This window comes from Panthera onca, chromosome B1, assembly GCF_046562875.1.
Source record: "Panthera onca isolate mPanOnc1 chromosome B1, mPanOnc1 haplotype 2, whole genome shotgun sequence".
In the NCBI taxonomy this organism is placed as follows: Eukaryota; Metazoa; Chordata; class Mammalia; order Carnivora; family Felidae; genus Panthera; species Panthera onca.
This window is the reverse complement of record NC_138342.1, coordinates 125,697,618-125,719,901: the sequence shown is the minus strand read 5'-3', so window position 1 is coordinate 125,719,901 and position 22,284 is coordinate 125,697,618. Positions and strand designations below refer to the sequence as shown.

Sequence of the window (22,284 nt, the reverse complement as noted above, 5' to 3'; positions counted from 1 at the left end):
ATGCCAAAAGAGAGAGAGAGAGAGAGAGAGAGAGAGAGAGAGAGAGAGAGAGAGAGAGAATAATTCTACAAATATCTGCATGAAAAGAAATAATGACTTGGGATAGCTCACAGGAGGAGGAAGACAGCATTAATACTGGATGACAAACTCACCTAACAAATCCTGATTGAAGGATTTAACTTTTTTTTAACCTTTTAATAAAAAAAAAATTAAAAAAAATAACTTTTTAGAGAAAAATCCAGAAGGGTAAATAGAGGAGGGAGCAGATCTGAGGAGGGTCAGTGTCAACCAGATACTACAAAGCCTAGGCCAAGCTGAGGAAGGGGGTTTTGACCAGACGCCAAGGACAGAGGGCAGGACAGACAGAGCACCACCTTGATCCTTGAGAAAATGTGGGGCCTCCAATGACAGCGCTCAATAGAGCTGAAGGGTGAGAACAGAAATAAAGCTGACAAAACTGATTCCTGCCCTTTGGGGCCACTCTCAAGGAGAGATCAACCAACCGGAAAGTTAAAACAAGGAGAGCTTTTAAGGGACTTTTCATCCTGTGCCAAATTAGTCCAGCAACATAAGGCTGCATGGCTTGAAATTTACTTGACCTGCACTGACCACATTCATGTCGATTCCCATGCTCCTCAATAAAGTTAATCCTGTACTTCCTAATAGGCCTGACAACACACACTTCCCCAACAGAATGGAGAAGACACTTCCCAAGCAAAAAAGGAGAAAAGGCTATGAATCCCAAAGACAGAGAACATCACCCCTGCCCTCACACTCCTCACACCAGCAGTTAGAAGAGGCCCAGTGAGGGGTGCCTGGGTGGCTCAGTTGGTTGAGCATCTGATTTTGGCTCAGGTCATGATCTTGCAGTTCGTGAGTTCGAGTCCTGCGTTGGGCTCTGTGCTGACAGCTCAGAGACTGGAGCATGTTGCAGATCCTGTGTGTGTGTGTGTGTGTGTGTCTCTCTCTCTGCCCCTCCCCTGCTCATGCATGCTCGCTTGCTTTCTTTCTCTCTCTCAAAAATAAATAAACACTTAAAACATTTTTTAAAAAAGAAGAGGCCCAGTGTATAGGAGAGAGTAAACACAGCAGGCCTAAGATGGCCATCCTTAGAAAGGCCTGCTTGCAAAGTCAGCCCTTGGTTGGCATCTGGGAACTAGGCTGGTAAACAGTTGTTTAAATGGATATAAAACAGTCCCTTACAAGTTAGCATGGCCTACCATGCCTAAGCTGTTTGCACATAAATGTGCATATGCGGGGGTTATATGGAACACGTGCTTTCCTTCTGGGAGTCTGGAATCCTGGTATACAGTGGGCAAAGCATGCCTATGTGACTACCTCCCAATAGGCACTGGTCTCTAATGGGCTTTCCAGAACAGAAGTATCACACGTGTTGCTGCATTTTCAGTGCTCGGGGAAGAGTCTGCTCTGTGTGACCGCTCCTGAGAGGAGAGAACATAAGCAAAACTACATGTGGATTTCTCCAGAGTCCACCTGGTTTGTCAAATTCTTCTCTGTGTGTCCTTACTACATCGCTATGAAGAAACTAGCTGTGAGTACAACTATATGCTAAGTCCCATGCCCCCTTCCAACACATCCCCAAACATGGGGGTGGTCTTGAGGACTCTAAGCACACCCAGGAAGGGCAGGCACTACATTTACTAGGAAGACTTCTATTTGGAGGGCACTATGTAGTAGCCTGCTTCATCAAATAGACATTTTATCCACTCTGACTTTAAGTTCGAGAATTTGTGGAAGCCTAGCAGAAATAGAACTGTTATGCCCCAGTGTGCATGAGCTAAAACTGTCAACCCTTAATTTAGCCATTTTTCCGGCTACCATTCATTATTCAAAACGTTTAGTTAGGTGGGACACTAGTGTTTGCCATGCTAAAGATGCAGGGACTAAAACACTAGTGCATGGTCAATCACCGACCTAGTGCAGCAGTGGTGTCTCAGAATGGTTTTAATATCAGAGCAATTCAGAAGAATTTAAATGAGACAACAAGGTTGCAGTGTGAAAACCTGGCCGGGACAGAGGTGCCTTCATCAGACTTCCCCAAGTCAGTTGCCTTCTTCTTCCCACTCAGGCAGAAATCTGAACATCACCACATCTCAAAATAATGGAAAATGGCTGTCGTCCAGTATTTTAGCACAATGCCTTTCAGTGTGGGCTCCTTCTTTCCATAGCCAAACTGAGCCATTACTATTTTTTTTATTTTTTTTAATGTTTATTTATTTTGGGAAGAGAGAGAGAGAGAGCGAGCGAGCAACAGAGTGTGAACAGGGGAGGGGCAGAGAGAAAGAGAGACACAGAACTTGAAGTGGGCTCCAGGCTCCGTGCTATCAGCACAAAGTCCTATGCGGGACTCAACCTCACAAACCACGAGATCATGACCTGAGCCAGAGGTGGATGCTTAACCAATGGAGCCACCCAGGCGCCACCCATAAGTATCTCAATAAAGGGTTTCTTTGGTGGCTGGCCCCACAGAAGGCGCACAAACAATAAAGTATCACTGATGAATTAAAGCAAGAATCTGAGATGAGTAACATCCTCACCTGTTCCCTCCCAGTTCCTGAGCAGAAACACAGAAAATAAGTCAACAGCAAAAGACAAGAAAGGCTAAGCCAGAAGATAGGTTCTAGACCCTAACTTCTCATGGATATACAGCAGCTCTTGGTTTCCCCATGGTTCTAGGTTCTTGACTTGGGAGTCCCTGAAATTCCTAAAATTGTACCGTTTCTTTTGTGTATATATAATATACTATTTGCTGGGAACAGGACCCAAAGCTTTCACTAAATTTTCAATTGAGTCCTAATGTATTAAAGCTTCAAAACTATTGCTCTAGATAGAGGAAAAGTATGTCAGATGAAGGAACAGACTTTAAAATGACTGACTGAATGGCAGACCAGAGGCCCAAACAGCCAGGAGATGTGTAAGAATGCAACGGAGGATGAAATGGGTCTATCAGGTTGGAGAACAACAGCTAGGAAAACAATTATCTAGATAAAAGACACTTCTCGTTTAAATACTGGTCTGAGAAAACTGAAGAAAGTTAAAGAAGCTCTAGTTAAAACCACGGGAATAGAGCAACAGGTTCAGATTTGGGTGAACTCGAAATACCCATTTCCACCTGAAATTCTACTGACCAGATGCACCTGATCCATTTTCATAAGGACTGGGCCTAAGTAGCAGCCAGCCTCAAGAACATGCTGGAGCTATGTGACGGCACCAAAATATAAACTGAGTTAAATCAAAGTCGATGAATAAATTGTAGGTATGCTGCACTGTGAATTTTCTCACACTGTCCAAAGACGACTTGGTTATAACCAAAACTGACCAAACTGACATAAGTAAAAAGGGATTTATTAAAAGGAATCAGCAGGAAGGACAAAGAGCTGAAACTCAAAAGTGCTCTGAATTAATAACCTGTGGCCATCAAGAGCCAACCAACAATTCTCCATTTCTCACCTCTGCACCCTTCCTAATTTTGTTTTTAATCTTTATTTTTGAGAGAAAGACAGAGTGCAAGTGGGGTAGGGGAAGAGAGAGGGACAGAGAGAGACACAGAGAATCCAAAACAGGCTCCAGGCTCTGAGCTGTCAGCACAGAACCTGATGCAGGGCTTGAACTCACGAACTGTGAGATCATGACCTGAGTTGAAGTGGGACACTTAATCAACTGATCCAAGCACCCTCTTCCCATGAGACTCCCCATCCTTTCCAGTGCTCTGCCTTCTCCACCGGGCATCTGACCCACCACTGGGGTTCCTTCAGTCTGAAGCCCAGGGGCAATCTCACAGTAACAGGCTGGGTTTCTCCCCATCCCAATTCCAGATCTCCAGAGGAGAGACCGTGACTCAGCCCAGACTCCAGAGGAACTACTCTTGTGTGTATAGCCAGTTCTTGTCAGCAGATCGAGATTAGAGTGGCACTGAGTCTTACGAGAGGGATGAATTCCACAGTGAGCAGTTCTCAGAGATGCTGGGCTATCTTCCAGGACATATATGTACTAAATCACTGTGGGGCAGTACAGACGAGAAGGACCCAAGAGAGGTAAAAGGGGAAGAGACAGAGGTCAGAGTCTAGAAAAATACCCTTTTCCCAGCCCATCTTGTCTACCAAGTAGCAGGACATCTTTCCAGGAAAAGAAAGGGAAAAAAATTTTCCTCTGAAGGTATCCTAGTCTGATGCAAGTGGCCATATTATCATTGCATAGACTTCAACAGTATGCATACTTTATTAATATAAACATCTATTGTTTTTAATTCTAAATGTTTTGCTAAAAGCATGTAGCCTATTCTCAATACTCTGGATTAAAGTTTAGAAAAATCAGTTCTTTACATATTATTGAAGCAATACTTCATGTTTATATTTTCCCACTTACACTATTTGATGTAATTTTGGATTTCTGAAAATTTGGGACACTAAAACATTCTGCTTTTAGTGATTTAGTTCAATCTTCATATCCTCTAGATCTGCTGTTGCTGAGGATCAGAATGTAGTTGTCCGGCCTATTAGGCAGTGACCACACAAAAACCTTCCACTTAAAGCTGTTTAGAATTGACAAAGCAGCAATATAGTCTAGGCCTCCTTAACAGTCCCACCTCCAGAGGCAGACAGTCCTGGGTTTAAATCCCAGCTGTGCGACCTTAAGCAAATTCTTACCCTAAGCTCCAGTTTCCTCATTTGTAAAATGAGGATGAAGATAATATCTACCTCACAGAGCTGTTGAGCAGGGCATTAAATCAGATCATGATATAAAATACTTAGCAGTATGAGAACTTAGTGAATATTAGCCTTTCTATTATCATATATTAATAATCCTGATGGTGATAAACACAAGGAGAGAGATGATAACAGAGCTTCACTAGAGTTTCCAGCAAACTTGAGCTGAGCGGCCTGGCACAGCCTGATGACCCCAAAGAGACGACATGTCAGAAGCAGGCTGCCTGTCACGTGTGATGTGGCAAATGGAGAATGACCTGAAGAAGGGGGGAGATGGCCAGTTGAGAGCAGTCGGCATTCCTGTCCATGCCCACCAGGTACAATGATCATATAAACCCCTTGGATCCCTCAAAATTCAAATAAATCAGCACTAAAAAGAAATAAGCTATCAAACCATGAAAAGACATAGAAGAACCCTAAATGCATATAACCAAGTGAAAGAAACCAGTCTGAAAGGCTACATACAATTCCAACTACATGACATTCTGGAAAAAGCAAAACTATGGAGACAGTTAAAAAAAAAAAAAAAAAAAAAAAAAATCAGTGAGTGCCGGACCTGGGAAGTGGGGGGCAGTTGAGGAAAGAGATGAACAGGTAGAACGTGGGATTTTTAGGACTATGAAAATATGCTGATAATATTAAAATGACGAGTATGTGTCATAACACATTTGGCCAAACCCACAGAATGTATAGCACAAGAGTGAACCCCAAAGAAGCTCTGGACTTCGGACAATAATGACGTGTCAGTGAAGACTCCTCGATTGTATCAATGTACCACTGAGGTGGAGGGATGTGGGTACCAGGGAGACTCTGTATGGGGAGGTGGAGGAGGAGACAAGGGGCATATGGGAAATCTCCATACTTCCCTCTCTGTAAACTAAAAAACTGCTCTAAAAAAATTGAAGTCTTTTAAAAAATACAAATATGTCATTACAGTTTAATATAAAATGTGTGTATTTATTTGTGTAATGTGTATTAATACATACCTTAGCAGACAGTGACAGTGTAGGGTTAAGGGATAGGCCTTGGAGACAATCTGGGTTCAAATTCCAGCTTGGCCACTCTCTCTGGGACTATGACCTTGAGCAAATTACCGAGCCTCCCTGGGCCTCATCTTCCTTATTTTGTAGAACAGCAGGGAGAGGAGGAGCTCACGTAGGTCAGCTCACCTCACCTTTGTGACCACTCTAGTGAACGGGTACTTCAGCGGTTTCTATTTCATACAGGAGGAAACTGACAATGAGAGTCAAGAGGGTGCCCAGGTCACAGAGAAGTCACATAACTTAGTGGAGCTGAGATGCCAACACAAGGAATTTCATTTTAGAGCTCACTATGTATGCTACATTATGTGATACTCTCCAGAGTATTTCAGTAAAATGTCAGAGAAGGAGCTAAGCCTAGTGCCTAGTGCACAGTCATCCCTTTGTCAATATTGACTATTATTGCTGATCTCAATTTTATATCGAGAGATGTGGCAGAGACAGCTCTGAAAGCTTTTGGGAGGGGGGAGGAGTTATTTTATAAAAGAAAATAAAAGTGGGCATGTCCCTGCAAATAGTCCAGCCCATAAACACCCCACACTATCCTGTCCCTAAGAAAAGGCATCTGACGGCACCTTCTCCATCACTCACCTACCCATTCCCCACTACCCCCCCTACCCCCTCCCTCCTCACTCACCCCATCCCCTTATTCTCTCTTCCAAGAACTCTTGGTGTTGCTCCTAAAGGAGAGATGAACAAAAGGATCATATTCCCCATAGTTCTTAATTCTACAAATACTGATAGAATGCCAAGTTCCATGCCCCAAGCTATACTCTGAGGACCTGTCTTTGCAGCTCTGCGTCTCCAGAGACTTTGGCAGAGAATCTCTGAGTGGGCCAGACCTCCTAGGCCTGCTCGCTTTCTCCAACTCCTCAGTCTCCATCTCCAACATGAACACATTCTCATCATCAAAAATATTATGAAGTTCTTCCTTCTACTGAATCAAAAACTCACCTCCTAGCAAGTTCTGCTCGCTTATACTAAGCTTTCTTAGATAAAAAATAAATCTACTACCCCTTCCATACTGCAGCTCTTCAATTTTCTTGAGATAGGCCCAGTGCTTTGTCTACACCAGACACTAAATGCTGCAGAACTTAAGAACTGTATCTCCCAAATTTTCTCTTATCAAACCACGCTAGTACCATGGGAAAATACTACCTACCCCAGAGCCACACTACAGTGCAGAGAAGGGACTTCCTGTACCATAGCAAAATGAAGAGAGAATTGAGAAGATAATGTCATTATTATTTTATGACTCTCCTTCAAGAAAGGAGGAAGGCAGACAGAACGTTTTCTGTGGCTCTAAAACTTCTTTTTAAATACTCCAGAGAGAGGGGAGGATGAGTGATGGTCATTGAGGAGGGCACCTGCTGGGATGAGCACTGGGTGTTGTATGGAAACCAATTTGACAATAAATTTCATATTAATAAGAAAAATAAAAATAAAAAATAAACACTCCAGAGAAATGTAAGGCCCTGCTGAGAAAAAAAAAAAATCTAACAGTAAAGGAAGTCTCCACAGCTATGCCAAAGATGCCAACATTCAAGAAAACTGGAATAAGGGAAAAAGCCATCCCCACCCCCTACAATTTGTCAGATCCTCTTGCCATGGGGTTTTAACTTCTGTACTGAACCATCACTACTCAGGCAGCCATAAAGCTTTTAGAAATTTTGGAGTTTTATCATTGTTGCTGTTGTTTAAGATATTTATTTTTCTCTCATATGAAAACTGGTGCTGCCTAGCAACCCTGGGCCAGCAAAGCTTTATCAAGAAGCATTTTAGGCTGAATTTTTTAAAAAGAGATTTCTTTTTCCCCCTGAATGACAGGCATGTTTTAAGACTAAAAGGTTCTTTGCACCTCAAAGAAAATGGTTGGCATACCACTCACTCGGGCCTCCTTCATATTCAAGGATGACAGAGACCAACCTGCAGAAAGGCCAGGATGTGCCTTGTCTTTGCGGCAACAGGAGTGGAGGAGTGGGCTACCCCAAACCCAAACCAGTCCACGTGTGGCTGCTTCTGAACTGCAAGTTGGGACTGAACAGGGCATCCCTTCCACCATGGAACCTGGGGGCAGAGACATATTCTTCTAGCTTTTGGCAAAGACAAGGGTGCAGGTCCGAAAGTTTGTCCCAAGGTTAACAAGAGTAATGCAATGTGCCATTTGATACTCTTTATGTGTGTGTGTAATTTAATATTCTGAGTGTGCTGCACACCTGAGAGAAAACGTACATGCCCGTCTCACCTTGTCTCCTCTGTGACTAGAGGGACACCGGCTACCCAAGGATTTTGCAACAGATATTATAGGGAAGGTTACTGAAACCTCAGAGCAGGAACAAAACATCAGCCTTTTCCACAAACCATGATCATCACAAAAGGCCTCCATTTTCTCAGGAAAAAGGAGACGCAGACTGCCTGAGTATCTATTTCAAAGACTAAACTGCTTATTTTGACAAACTTTTAAGAATCCTCACCAAGGAAAAGTTTTATGCCAATAAAATGTGATTATCTCTCAGTACCTTGTGGCCCACAGAAACTGTAGTATATAAAGGCTAACACTAGACAAAATCTTCATGACCCACTGGCCATCACAGAATCAGTGAAAATCAGAGCAAACTGAAGCATCCCACAGAGCTAAAAGCAAGCAGGGCACCACATTTGGCATATCACCTTGAAAACCCAATTATAATCCTTAATAAGATAAATATACAGGCATATCTCAAAGATATTATGGGTTTGGTTCCAAACCACTGCAATGAAGTGCGTATTGCAATAAAGCGAGTCCAATGAATTTTCTGGTTTCCCAATGCACGTAAGAGCTGTATTTACACTGTACTGTAGTCTACTAAGTCTGCAGTAGCATTATGTTTAAAAAGACAATGAACTTACATTAAAAAATACTGCTAAAAAATGCTATTATCTGAGCTTCCAGCAAACTGTCATCACTGATCACAGATCACCAGAACAAATATAATGATGAAAAAGCTTAAAAGATGGGGAGAATTACTAGAATGTGAAATGTGACAGAGACACAAAGTAAAATGACGCCAATGGACATGTCAACGCAAGGCTGCCACAAACCTTTGATTTGTAAAGAACACAGTATCTGTGAAGGGCAATAAAACAAGGCCTGCCTATAATCTGGATTAAAGTTCTATATACTATCGGGGCACTGGGGGGCTCAGTTGGTTAAGCGTCTGGCTTTTGGTTTCAGCTCAGGTCATGATCTCGGGTCTTCGTGGGCTCAAGCCCCACATCGGGCTCTGTGCTGACAGCGTGGAGCCTGCTTAGGATTCTCTCTCCTCTCTCTCTGCCCCTCCCCAACTCATGCTGTCTCTGTCTCTCTCAAAATAAATAAATAAACTTTAAAAAAAATTCTATATATTATGTCAAGTGATTTGGTTGAAAGTAACATATTTCTTACTTTACATGAATTGCCAATTTAAGTATTAACATGAAATAAGATAATAAAACCACACCAATATTAATGTTTTCTTTGATGATTCTCAAAGGCTCTTCATAATCTTCCAGGGCCCTCAGGGACTTGGGGAGAGACAAGGAGGGTGTCGCATTATCAACACAAATTTCTTTTATGACACTAAAAATGTATAAAAGAGCAGAATAAGCTCTATTTCAACAAACTGTTAACTCCCAGGAGGGTTCTTTACCCACCTGTCTAAGCTCCTCTAAAGAGCTCCCTACCCCAGAAATAACAGGAAGTTAGAATTAAAAGTGATTAGCAAGCTATATACAATTCAAGTGCCAGCAGTCCTCCCCTACTCTTTCCCATCCCTGTCCTGTCTGCTCGGACTTTTCCTCCTGTCTGTTCTTGTCCTACAGGGAAAACCACATGCAGATCTCTACTTGCTATCACCCATTCCTGAACACACACTCATTTAAACCCTTACAAGTCAACTTCGGCTCTTGCTCCCAACAGACATTTTACTCTTGGAGTAAACAGTCGTACTCTCCCACAGGGACAACATCCGGCATCACTGACAATGCCCCTTGACAACCCTAACACTGAACTTGCTTGGGTTTCTTCTGGTTCCTGTTTTATCACTAATAGAAAAATCTCGGTGTTTTGCTCAAAGATATTGTTCTTAATCTTCTCCTAGTGATGAGAAGCAAAGGTTTGGGGTCAAACCATCCTTAACTCGACCCAAGCATTGCCACTCACCAGCTGTGTGCCCATAAGCAAGCTAACCTCTCACCCTTCAGTTTTCTTACATGGTATAAAGGGACGTATGTGTAATAAGAATTGTGTATACATACAGGCATACTGTTAGGTATATATGCAATACTTTAAATATTTTTTACTTTATATATCCATTTTAAGTGTGTATATACACACACATACACACATGTAAACACTAGGGTTACAGGAGGTAAGTACCCCAGGTAGTAGACCAAAAGCATATAACACAAAGGGCGCCATGCCAATCTCTTGCCTTTTATACCTCCTTCCACTAAATTCTCTCACAAGTTGGAGCCCCACATCTCCAACTGTTTGTTACACATCCAGATGAATAAAATTCAGCACACCGTAAACTGAACTCTTGCCCCAAACCCAATTTTTTTTTCTTCTTTTTATTAATGACATCGATATTCTTCCAGCATTGGGTCCTCAGGTGTGACTCACTGACCATGATTTATGACCCATTCCTCTGAGATGGCCCACAGATCCAGACCCTGGATTGTGTCTACTGTGCCTCACAAGATGATGCCCGCCACCCTTGAACTTCCACTGTCACAACCATGTCCTCAACTACACGCCGTGTGACCCCCTCACCTGGTCTGTTATTACTCTACTTTCTACTCGCTAACCCTGCTGCCAGATTAAGCAGATTAACCCTGTTTCCTGAAGCAGTTTACTTGAAAGCCAGGAGAGGCCCTGGTACCCATAAAGTGAAATCCAAAAGTCCTATGGTGGCATTCCCAGCCTCCCTACACCTGGTCCAAACCTCTTTCCAATCTCATTTCATACCACTCACCTATGTTCCAACAGGAGCCGCATTCCCATAACACACACCTACTCTCTGTGCTTCTCTGATTACATGATTCCCCCATACCTGAAATGTCCTCTTAAAACATACTCCACCTGTTCAAACTCTCTTCTAAAACCTATTCAAACCACCTAGTCAGGAAACGTTCCAGATTCCTCACAGTTACACACAAATCCGCCTCTGAAGTCTCAGCAACTTTCTCCGCATCTCTGTGAGAGCGCTTATTCTCCACCGCATCCCGCCGTTACTGTTGGACAGACCTTTCCTTTCCCCTGCTGGACTCACTGCCCTCACTTCCCCCACATCTCACATCCAACTCTGAGAAGGCACCCACCACGAACATGCCCATTAATCCATAACAAGTATACTTTGTCAACAATGAAACTTAGGCAAACCCCATAAATTCTAAGGCAAAATCCCAACTTGAAAATCGGTGGGAATTTCACAGTACCCTTTTCCACCTGGGAAATGCAATTTTCTGGTTTGCACGGGAAGAAAGACCTTGATGATATTTTTGGCCCGTGAATGCTTCTTTTGAAACAACATCTTAATGTACTGTGTGGGAAGGAAGCCAAAACATGTCGATTTAAGTTTCCTATAGAGTACATATGGGTTTTATGAAAACAGCAAAGAGGCTAGGATAAAATGTGATCTCCAAGGCAGATTAACTCAGGCCTTTTTCTAACTCCAAAATTAATCTAGTGTTTTCTTGCTTTAATTATATGCTGAAAGTTTCCTCTTCTGCTTTGGTGACTTTCCTGGTCAGAGGAAGCATTTTTCACATTCCTAGGATGGAAACATAAGTGAGGAAAAGAAAATGCCTTCCTTCTATTGTCACTTTCCCCTCTGTTCTCCTTCATAGACACTACTTAAGTCTCTTCATTCTCTCTCATTGCCCCTCCTTTCTACCCCCCTGTCTATTATAATTCTCCCCCAGAAGACTCTTCTTTTTAACCCTTCTACCCTCCCTCCCTCTTTTATTTTGTTCTCAAGCATTTACTAAGAGGAACCATATCCCTCCCTCACAATGTTCAAGTCAAACACAAGATCTCTGGGTGGTAAACATGGATCTGTGGCCAACAAAGCCTCTGGCTCCCGTGGGTCCACGTGTCCATATGAAGTTTTTCTACACAGCCACCCTCTTCAGTACAGATATCCTTCCTCAGAGCTGAGCCTGGACTTTGAGAGGAAGTCCATCTGAGTGGGACAAAGAGCTGGCAGTGAAAGTGGACAAGGATGAAATCAGAGTGAAAAGAGGAGGAAACGGGGAAATTAAGTTCTCAGAAATTAGAACTAATCCAAGCTAACAGCTCCCCAACCCAAGCAACCCTGTACATCCAAACCTAACCCCATGCACACAGTGAAGAATCTGAAACTCAACAGCCTCCCTACCCCCTTCTTGATAGGAAACTCACTGCTTCAATTCACACTGGCTGTGCATTTGCAGCATTATCTATCGTAGCCACAGAAAGGCAGAGGGGAAACCTGCAAGCCTTCTACTTAGCTCTAGGAAGCTTCCTCTCTGAGAGTTGGTTCAGTTTCATCCCCTGTAACCATTATAATTGGCTCACCAGCGCCACTTAGAAATTCCTATAAGGTCTGTTAACAAGGTGGAAGCAGCACAATCTACTTCCCAGCAGAAAAATCATGAACTTACCTTCTCAGCTTCAAATAAAAGAAGAAAATAGGAAGCTGCAGCATTAAATGGAGATCCTTTTATATGAGAGCAAGACCCAGAGCCGGTATTTTCACAAATAAACTGCATGAAAGTTCCCTAATTGGGAGTTCACCTAATGATAGTTGTACCACTAAGCATTGTTTCAAAGCCTGTGGGTCTAATTATTTCTTTTTCTAAAAATGATTAGTAGCCATCTTTCCTTGAGGCTGTCTGGATAGCTTAGGGCACCACAAACAAACAAACAAAACAAAGCAAAACAAAAACCCAAACGTCTTACACCCATAAACAAGCTGCTTATGCTATACTGGGAAAGAAAATCTCTGACTAGGTTTCACCCTTAACTCTTCAGTGGGAACCAGTATTCACGCAAGCTAGAACTGCTCTAGCAAACAGCAAATGCAGCAAGGCTCTCGCTGTGCTTTGCTCACAGAGCCTAACACCTCTGTCTCCTTCTCGCTCCTCTGCCCCCTTCAAAATTTATTGAGCTCATTCATTCATCCAAAAAATATTAACTGAACATCCAACATGTACCAGGTATTATTCTAAGTGTAAAAAAAGATCTCTGCCCTCAAGGACCTGGCAGAGAGAAACAGGTAACTATGGCAATAAACAAATTACATAACATGTTAGACACGGATAAGTGCTATAAGATACAGGTCCCCAGACAGCCTGTACCCCACATACTGGGAGCTGCTTTCCATCAGGGGCTGTAATGTTCGTCTTCACATCCTAGCACCTAATACATGCTCGGCACAGAATACAATCTCAGTTGAAAAGAACCAACAAATTAAAACAAACTTTTAATAAGCAAATGAGTAACCAAGGATTTTAACAGTTTTTCAAATTCCCTATCTTAGAAGAAGTGAGGACAATTAGAAGCAAGGTCCTCATCTATAATGAGGATGAGGAAAAATTACATAAAAGTTCTTGAAAGAATCTATCGTATTTTCAAAACCCCATAGTCCCCTGATTACAGAGAAACAAGTGAGCAGATGTGTCACCAAAGAGATTATTCATTTTAAACCAGAGATTCTTAATCTGGGGTTCCCAGAATCAAGGATGCATATGAATCCCCTGAAGTTGTTAGCACAATTTGGGAGACAGGGGGAGTTTCATGTGTGTTTTTCTAGGGAGAGTCTGACACAGATTGGCAAAAATATTTTCCCTGTGTGACAGAAATAGAATTTGAGAAATCCAAGGATAGGACTCAAGGCAGCAAAAAACCTGAAGATTCCAGTATTATATTGCAGATACTCATTTGCATCTGGGTTAAATGCTTCTTCCTTAAACTACTGAGGCAACAGAAGACCAAGTAAACTTCAGATTTATGGAAAGCCATCAGAAGACATAAGTTCAGTGGGAACTTCTCAGAACCAAGCTCATCATCAGAGTAATATCATCATTTAATGGGGGAGGGAGGATCTTAGAGGACAGTTTCATCTGGTGGTAAAGCCAAAAACAGGAATTTCCTTAAGGAGAAAACAACAGAGAGTTTACCTTTTCATGGTTTTCGATTAAGATTTCCACAACGATGTTCTGAAACTTCAAATCCATGATGGCAGCAACAGTTTCTTCCTGGGGCCTCATCAAAGTTGGTCCAAATACCACTCCCAAATTTGCCACAGTCATTAAGTTCTGCTTGGAGTGATGTGAAACACTAACATAGACGTGGGGGGAAAGATAGGTCTCCAGTTAAAAGAGAGGCAATAACGGAGGAATGTACATTACTCTACAACTCTGTATTTCCTTAAAAACAAGGAGTCAAGAAGGGGTGCCTGGGTGGCTCAGTTGGTTGGGAGTCCAACTTCGGCTCAGGTCACGATCTTGCGGTCAGTGAGTTCAAGCCCCACGTCGGGCTCTGTGCTGACAGCCCAGAGCCTGGAGCCTGCTTCAGATTCTGTCTCCCTCTCTCTCTGCCCTGCCCCCACTCGCACTGTCTCTCTCTCAAAAATAATACAATACAATACAAAAACAAAAACAAACAAGGAGTCAAGAGACTCCATTGTCCTCAATGTCTGAAATAACGGGATCTGACAAGACCCTAGATGATGAGTCCCCTGCCTACCTTCCTACTATTACTCTCTTTGTGACACTCTGCTCTAACCACAATGGCGTTCTTAATAAATCTATGTTTATGCTAGGCTTATGCCCCTCAAAGATCTTCATTTACTGTTGCCCTCTACTTAGAATATCCTCTCCTTCCCCGTTTATACCCTTGGCTTCCAGTAATGACCAGACTGTATGGCACTCTTGCAAGAACTGGCTTCACAAGCACCCAGAACTTGAGCACCCACATTCACCCCTTTGGCCCAATACACTGTGCAGTGAGCAACCTGGACAACTGTTCTCAGAAGCCCTGACACTTAATTCAGACCTCAATTCAAAGGTCTCATCCTCCAGATACCTTCCATGATAACCCTCTTTGTAGTCCTACACCCAATATATATCCTCTAACCCCTCACTCTATTTTGTTTTTTTTTAACCACTTATCTGAAATTATTTTGTATTTTTATTTGTAATCTGATGATGATTATTTTCCTCTTAGAAAGAAGGGACTTTATGAAAGCTGGGAATTTGTCCATCTTTGTTCATCTATGTATCCACTAGCACCTACAAAAGGCATTCAGTAAGTATATGTTGAATGAACGAATGACTATGCCAGTAGTAGGACACTTGGCAGGTCATAATATTCCCTGGCCTTCAGTTTCTTTTTATGTAAACTAAAAATAAATAATAAAATAAAAAAAATAAATTTTAAAACAGCATTCTTCAGCTTCCACTTACCTCTAAAATTCTATAATTATAGTGATCTAAGAATCATTTATATTTGAAGAAAGGACTAATTTTTCCACTGAGTGATTAGATTTTGCTTGCTTTTTAAAGAAGGAATAAAAAATAGAATGGATCCTATGAAATTACTACCTATTACTGGATTAAACAAACTTCAAGGACATGTTCAAACTTAGAGTTAGGTAGGTGTGAAACCAGGCTAAATTCGCTGACAGACTTATAATCACATTTCCAGAATCTGTGTACAGGGAAGTGTATAATATTCTCTTCTTTTACTTCCAATCAAACCCCAAGTTGCTGGCAGTGATGTTAAGAAAATAATTATACGACTTCACGAAAGCATCGTATTTCAATGGTCTTGTCCAAGACATACACAGTGAGTCAAATGTCCAGCCTGCCTTTCCAGGCGCGGCCCCCGGTATTGTGTAGACAGCCCCACTTCCAACTGTTACAAATCCAAGAACCCTTCACAGCACCCAGAGTGAAACAGAAAAAGTTAGAAGGAAAAAGAGGCTTACTTTGTTAAGTGTTTCACCAAAATATCCAGCATTTCTTTATTTTTCTCTGGCAGTTTGTGTACCAAGAAATGGATAGCATTGACACGAGATTCTGGGCTTCCACTTTCTTTAAAAAAAAAAAAAAAAAAAAAGAAGAAGAGAAAGAAGAAAAAAAACCAGATTACTCAGAATCAAATACAGTCCTAAAAATCAACCATTACAAAGGTTCATCTGTTCTACATCTTTAAACAGAGAATTTAAATGTATTTTGCCACTTCTCGAGAGAAAGAGAGAGAGAGGAAAGCTATCTTTTGCCTTATTCTCCTTAGTCTCTGAGCCTCTCCTATGAGGTAATTTCCATGCGAACACAATTAGTGCCTCTCCCTGGGGTGATGTTTGAGAATAGAGGGCTACTCCAGCTTCTCACCCTGGCACGCTACACTTCCAGTCTGCCCGTCACTTGAAGGAGTTCAGTCACTGGCTCACTGCCCCCACAATGGAATGCAAGTAAAACATCAGCAGATAGATTCTTCCCACTTACCGGTTGCATTCTCTCTCTCCAAAAGACACACTGAAGCCCTAACCTCCAGCGGCTCAGAACATGCCTGTTTTAAAATGTGCGTGGGGTTTGTTTTCACCAGATATGGTAAGACACACAAACATAGAAACGACTGACTTGAAGGAAGAAGTTTATACTCACACATCCCTAGAAACAGAAGGCACAGGACACCACATCGGGCTGCGCCAGGGTCAGGAGCGGGGCAGAGGGAAGAAGGGGAAAGTGTGGTCATGGGGCTTTATTGTGGTTTCCATGTGAAGGAACAGGTGAGGCAGAGTTAGAATGACTGGTTGGTTTGAATTCTTTCAGCAGGCTCTGAGGTACAGGGGCTGTGCTCAGATGTCTGGTACCTGGCCCTGATTAGGGCAGGAGAATACTGACTTGGAGTGTAAGAGCCCAAAAGACAGAGTCTGGAAGAGAAAAGGGGCTCTGGTTTGGTTGGCATATGGAAAACATGCTCAGTTTCCTATCTCAAGGAATTGGTTAGCCCCAGGAGAGAAGGCTCCCCAGGGTCAGTAAAGCCCCAGATGTCAAAACATCAGAATAAAGAGACATGCTTAACATAATGACCTTATTTGGGAATAAGGTCATTGCAGATGACATCAGGTCAGATCAGACAGATCATATCGGAGTAGGGTGGTGGTTTAATCTGTCTGGTGCCCTTGTAAGAAAACAAAGACACAAAGGGAAGATGGCCATATGATGGCCAAAGGGGAGAATATCATGTGACAATGGAGGCAGAGATTGGAGTGATGTGTCCACAAACCAAGAAATGCCAAGGGTTGCTGCGAACCACCATATACTGGAAGAGGCAAGGAAACAGCCTTCCCTGGACCCTTTAGAGGCTGGCCCTGTCAATGTACACCTTGAATTTGGACTTCTATTCTCTAGAATTGTGAATGAATGAATCTTATTTACTTACTTACTTACTGATTGATTGACTGACTGTTGTAAGCCATTCAGCAGCCCTAGAGAACTCACACATTCACTTTATCCCTTAGACTTTGGAATGGATTATCCACAGCTTTTATCAGCAATGTGCCCAAATTCCCTTTATTGTGTTCTTAACCAAAAATTATCAAACAAATCAATAAAATGCTTATTATAGAGAATTCCACTGGTGTTTGCAGGGATGTCAAAGAAGTGACTGATAAAAATTCAATGATCAGTTACTGCAGCAGAAAGGACAGTGACAGACTGCTTGGAGGTTCACGGAGAATTGATTGCAGCAGCAGAGGAAGGGTTTCAGGTAAGGGAGAACATTTGAGTTGGGTCTTCAGCGTTGAAGAATTTGAGGAAAAGCAGAACTGAGGCATAAGGGGCACATTCCAGATTCTGCAAACAGTATGAGAAAATACACAGCCTATTGACAGAGAGCACTTCAACCTTATGAGAAGTCCAACACCAAACTTTGGTTTATAAAAGCAAATTTGAAGAATCCATCTTCCTGTTGGTTCTAAAGTAGTCACTGTGAGTAAGTCTGGGAAAAGAGACGAACAGAGTTAAATTTGGGGAAGATATACCTGACATTTTTTGGAAGATGGATTAGAATGGGGTAAAAAAAAGCAAATTAGGAGGGAAATGCTATCTGAGCAAGAAGTGGTAAGGCAGGAAGGGGGACGGGAAGTAGAATTACAAGGAAGGAAGTAGAGCGAAGAAGCACAGCCTGCAAGCAGGATTTAGAATTGCTTCTTCCACCTGACAAAAAGTGGCCATGAGCAAGGTACCTAACCTCTCTGGGCCTCAGTTCCTCCTCTGCAAAATGAAGTTAACAATACTATCTCAAAAAGCCATTATAGGATTCAGTGACGTAACACCTGCAAAGCACAAAACTCCACAGGAACAAACAGGCGCCATCGTCTCTATTGTTGTTTGTATCACTCTTACTGCATGAGAGCTACTACGGAAGGGGCAGAATGACAGCATCTAGCCTCAGACTGGCTGCAGATCAAAGGAAGAAGGCAAAGATGACCACTGTTTCACGCCTGGGTCATGTGATAGTATGGTCAGTCCCACTGACAGACAGGAGCAGAGGAGACGTCGCTGGTTTGAGGGGAAAGATGATGGTTGGGAGTGAAGGAGGAAGGGATGTTCAAGGGCCAGGTATCTAACTGGGAGCTGGGAATGGTAGGAGGTGTTAGAGTTAAAGGTAGCAGTGTTCTTCAGAGGGAGTGGCCTCCAGCACTCGGCCAAGGCTGCCCAACCACTCCAGAAAGCTAAGAGGGCCCTGCTGGGAAAACATCTCCAGAGGGGTGCACAGGAGATGCCAACTGAGGGCTAAGCAAAGCACAGAAGGAAGAAGAAGAGGAAGGACCAGGAGGTTCACTGTCATTAGAAACTGAAGTGAGAAGAAACGTGCAAGGCCTGGGTAGCCAGTGGTATCAATAGTTAACAAGGGACTAGGGAACAGAAAGACCAGGAGGAGAGCCCAGACACCCACCTCTAAGTTTGCCAGTTGGGATCCCCTCTTTAGTAACACAAGAAGGCTAAAACATGGGTGGCTGGAGGGGACAGAGAAAGCAGAATTTCAGACCACTTGTTCAGAAAACCAAGAAATGGAAGGGAAAGGGGAAGAAAGGTAAAGCAGATCAAGAAACAGGAATTTGTTTTTTATTGAGATATAACTGACACGTAACATTATGTTAGTTTCAGTTATACAACATGATTTGATATTTGTATATAATCCTAGATATCACCACAATATATCTAGTTAATATCCATTACCACACAGTTATAAATCTTTTTATGATAAGAACTTTCAAGATTTACTATCTTAGCAACTTTCAAATACGCAGTATAGTATTATTAACTGTAGTCACCATGCTTTATCCCCATGATTTATTTTATAACTGAAGTTTGTTCCTTTTATAACTGATGTTTGTTTCCTTTCAACTCCTTTAACCCATTTTGCCCACTCCCCAGCCCCCAGCAACCACCAATCTGTTCTCTGTATCTATTAATTTGCTTGTTTTTGTCTTTTCTAAGATTCCTCATATAAGTGAGATAATATGGTTTTTGTCTTTGCCTGATTTAGGGAATTTGCTTCTTCAAAATGATAATGGTTTTACTCTTTGCTTCTTGTAAAAACTAAATATTGGCTCTGTTAAAATGTCAGAAAATGTAAATAAAAGAACTTAGTAAAAAAAATCACTAATAATTTGAAATGCATATAGTTGAAAAAGAATTTGCAATCAGACTATGGAGAACTATCAATCAATCAGAAAAGAAAGAGACAACCCAAAGAAAAATAAGCAAAAGACTGGAGGAGGAATTTCACGAAAGACATTAGCCAATAAACCAATAAAAATATGAAAAAGTGCTAAACTTCATTATTTATCAGGGAAATAAAAATAAAACCACAATGAGCTACTACTTCTCACCACCAGAATGGCTCTAAATGAATAAAATACTAAGCTCTGGCAAGTAACTGGACCTGTCATACTCTAACTACATGGGAACAATGAAATGGCACAATCACTTTGGAGAACTCTTTGGCTATGCCCCCTGAAGTTGAACACACACATTCCAACCCACAGCCCAAAAATTCTACGCAAAACCAGGAGAAATGCACATAAATTTTCACTGAAAGACACACATTAGAATGCTCATAGCAGTAACACTCTTGTTAACCCCCAAAGTGAAACCACTCAAGTCTCCATCAACTGTAGAACAGATAAATGCATTGTGGTTATGTTCATACAATGGAAACCGGTACCACAAGGAGAGTGAATGAACTGTTGATTCACCCCACACGGATAAAATGTCACAAGATGAGCAAGAGAAGCTGAATGCAAAAGAAGAGATTCCCATTTACACACAGTCAAATGCAGCAATCCTAACCTATGGAACTATGGTATCAAAAGTCAGGGGCTGGGGTGCCTGGGTGGCTCAGTCGGTTAAGCATCCGACTTCGGCTCAGGTCATGATCTCACAGTCTGTGAGCCCGAGCCCTACACTGGGCTCTGTGCTGACAGCTCGGAGCCTGGAGTCTGCTTCAGATTCTGTGTCTCCCTCTCTCTGACCCTCCCCCGTTCATACTCTTTCTCTGTCTCAAAAATAAAAAAACATTAAAAAAATTTTTTAGTAAAAAAAAAAAAAAGTCAGGGGAGTGCTTACATGCCATAGTGACTGTGTGAGTATTAGGAAGAGCTTCTGGAACTATGAAATGTCTTACTTCTTAATCCAGGGCTGATAACATGGCTACCATTAATTTGTAAAAAAAAAAAAAAAAAAAAAATCATTAAGCTATATATTTATTATTCATGTATATTTCTATTATGTTTCAACAAAAAGTTCACTTATATTAAGCTACTCATAATAAATGTCATCCTTCCCAACTTAGGCTGACAAATTTTAGGTTTATACCTTTCATAATTTTGTTTTTGTAACAAAACGTGCAAACAGCCTATTTCATTTAAAATACCATGGACATCTTATGAACACAGGAGTTGCTTCCAGTGATTGTAAAGGTAAGCCTGTGCCAGTTTATACTTCCAACAGTAATATTTTAGAGTGAGGAATGAGATTTCACAGCACAGGACACAGTTATTGCTAAAGACAAAGGAAGCAAAAGGCTAAGAAATGAAAAGGCACCTGATAAAGTAGAAAATAATCAAATCATATTACATAATAAAAACTCTTAGATACAGACTAAGTTTGTCACTGAAAACAAAAGTATATCTAAAGACTTGGGTAAGAAGTATCACTCAGTCTTGAAAAAGGATGAGCTCATGTCATGTGCAACAACATGGATGGACCTAGAGGGGTGAACAAATCAGAGTAAAACAAATACCATATGATTTCACTTAACTGTATAATCTAAAAAACAAAAACAAATGAACAAACAAAAGATGCAGAAACAGACTCATAAGCAAAGAGAACAAACAGGTGGTTTCCAGAGGGTGAGGGGGTGGGGTGGGAGATGTGCAAAACGGGTGAAGGGAAGTGGGAAGTACAGGCTTCCGGTTATGGAATGAATAGGTCACAGGAATGAAAGGCACAGCATAGGAGAAACAGTCAATGGTATTGTAATAACATTGCATGATGACAGATGGTAGCTCCATTTGTGATGAATATAGCATAATGAAGAGACTTGCTGAATTCCTATGTTATATAATTGAAACTAACATCACATTGTGTGCTAACTATACTTCAAAAAAAACGCCACAAATTAGGTGATTAATTACAATCAAGTTTCTTATCTAGACTTAAAACCAAGGTAATGCCTTATCAAATCAAAGCTGGAGAAAGATGAAATGAATTTTTAAAAAATAACATTTTCCTGGGGCACCTGGGTAGCTCAGTTGGTTAAGCATCAGACTCTTGATTGCCAGTCAGGTCATGATCTCATGGTTCATGGGTTCGAGCGCACACTGGGTTCTGCGCTGACAGCACAGAGCCTACTTGGGATTCTCTCTCTCCCTCTTTCTCTGCCTCTCTCTCAAAATAAATAAGCTATAAATGAATGAATGAATGGATGAATGAATGAATGAATGAATGTATGTAGGGGGAAAAAATTAAAGTTGGGACTCTGAAAAATAGTAAAAATATTCCAAAGGAATAAAAGGATAACCGCCAACAGTAAAAATTTTATACATTCAAAACTAAAAATTTTCTAAAACTTTGCACTAAAAAAGCTACTTCTAACTCATGTTGTCTATCGTGTCATTAATAATCTTTTTTTCCCAAAGAAAATCTAATGTTAATATTTGGGGATTTACTACTTATTCAGAAACACAAGCTACAGAAATCATTTCCCACCCTCTCAGGAAAAGGTTCTTCATTTCTAAAAATAGTAGAATTGGTTTTGAAATTAGAGTTAGAGCCTTCCACTTCCTTCTTTGAGTGCCCCTCCCACATCCATCTCATTTGAAATCACACACACTTTTTTCAAGTATGCTTTTTTCGTCTTTCAAAAAGAAGAATATTTGGAAGTAAGGCTTTTAAAGAAAATTTCTTTTTTCTCAAAACATTGCTTCATTTTGACA

At 41.5% G+C, this 22,284-nt stretch overlaps 1 protein-coding gene across 5 annotated transcripts in view; it reads right to left on the bottom strand.

The window, feature by feature from the left end:
• The window catches only part of ARHGAP10 (Rho GTPase activating protein 10), a 321,446-nt gene that overhangs the window by 87,870 nt on the left and 211,292 nt on the right, over nt 1-22,284 (bottom strand). For all 5 annotated transcript variants that reach the window (XM_060655658.3, XM_060655661.3, XM_060655662.3 and 2 more), the window contains 2 exons: nt 15,760-15,865; nt 13,949-14,108 (listed from right to left, as the gene is read on the bottom strand). In XM_060655658.3, coding sequence (XP_060511641.2) covers nt 13,949-14,108; nt 15,760-15,865 — 266 coding nt within the window. The remainder of the gene's footprint in view (nt 1-13,948; nt 14,109-15,759; nt 15,866-22,284) is intronic.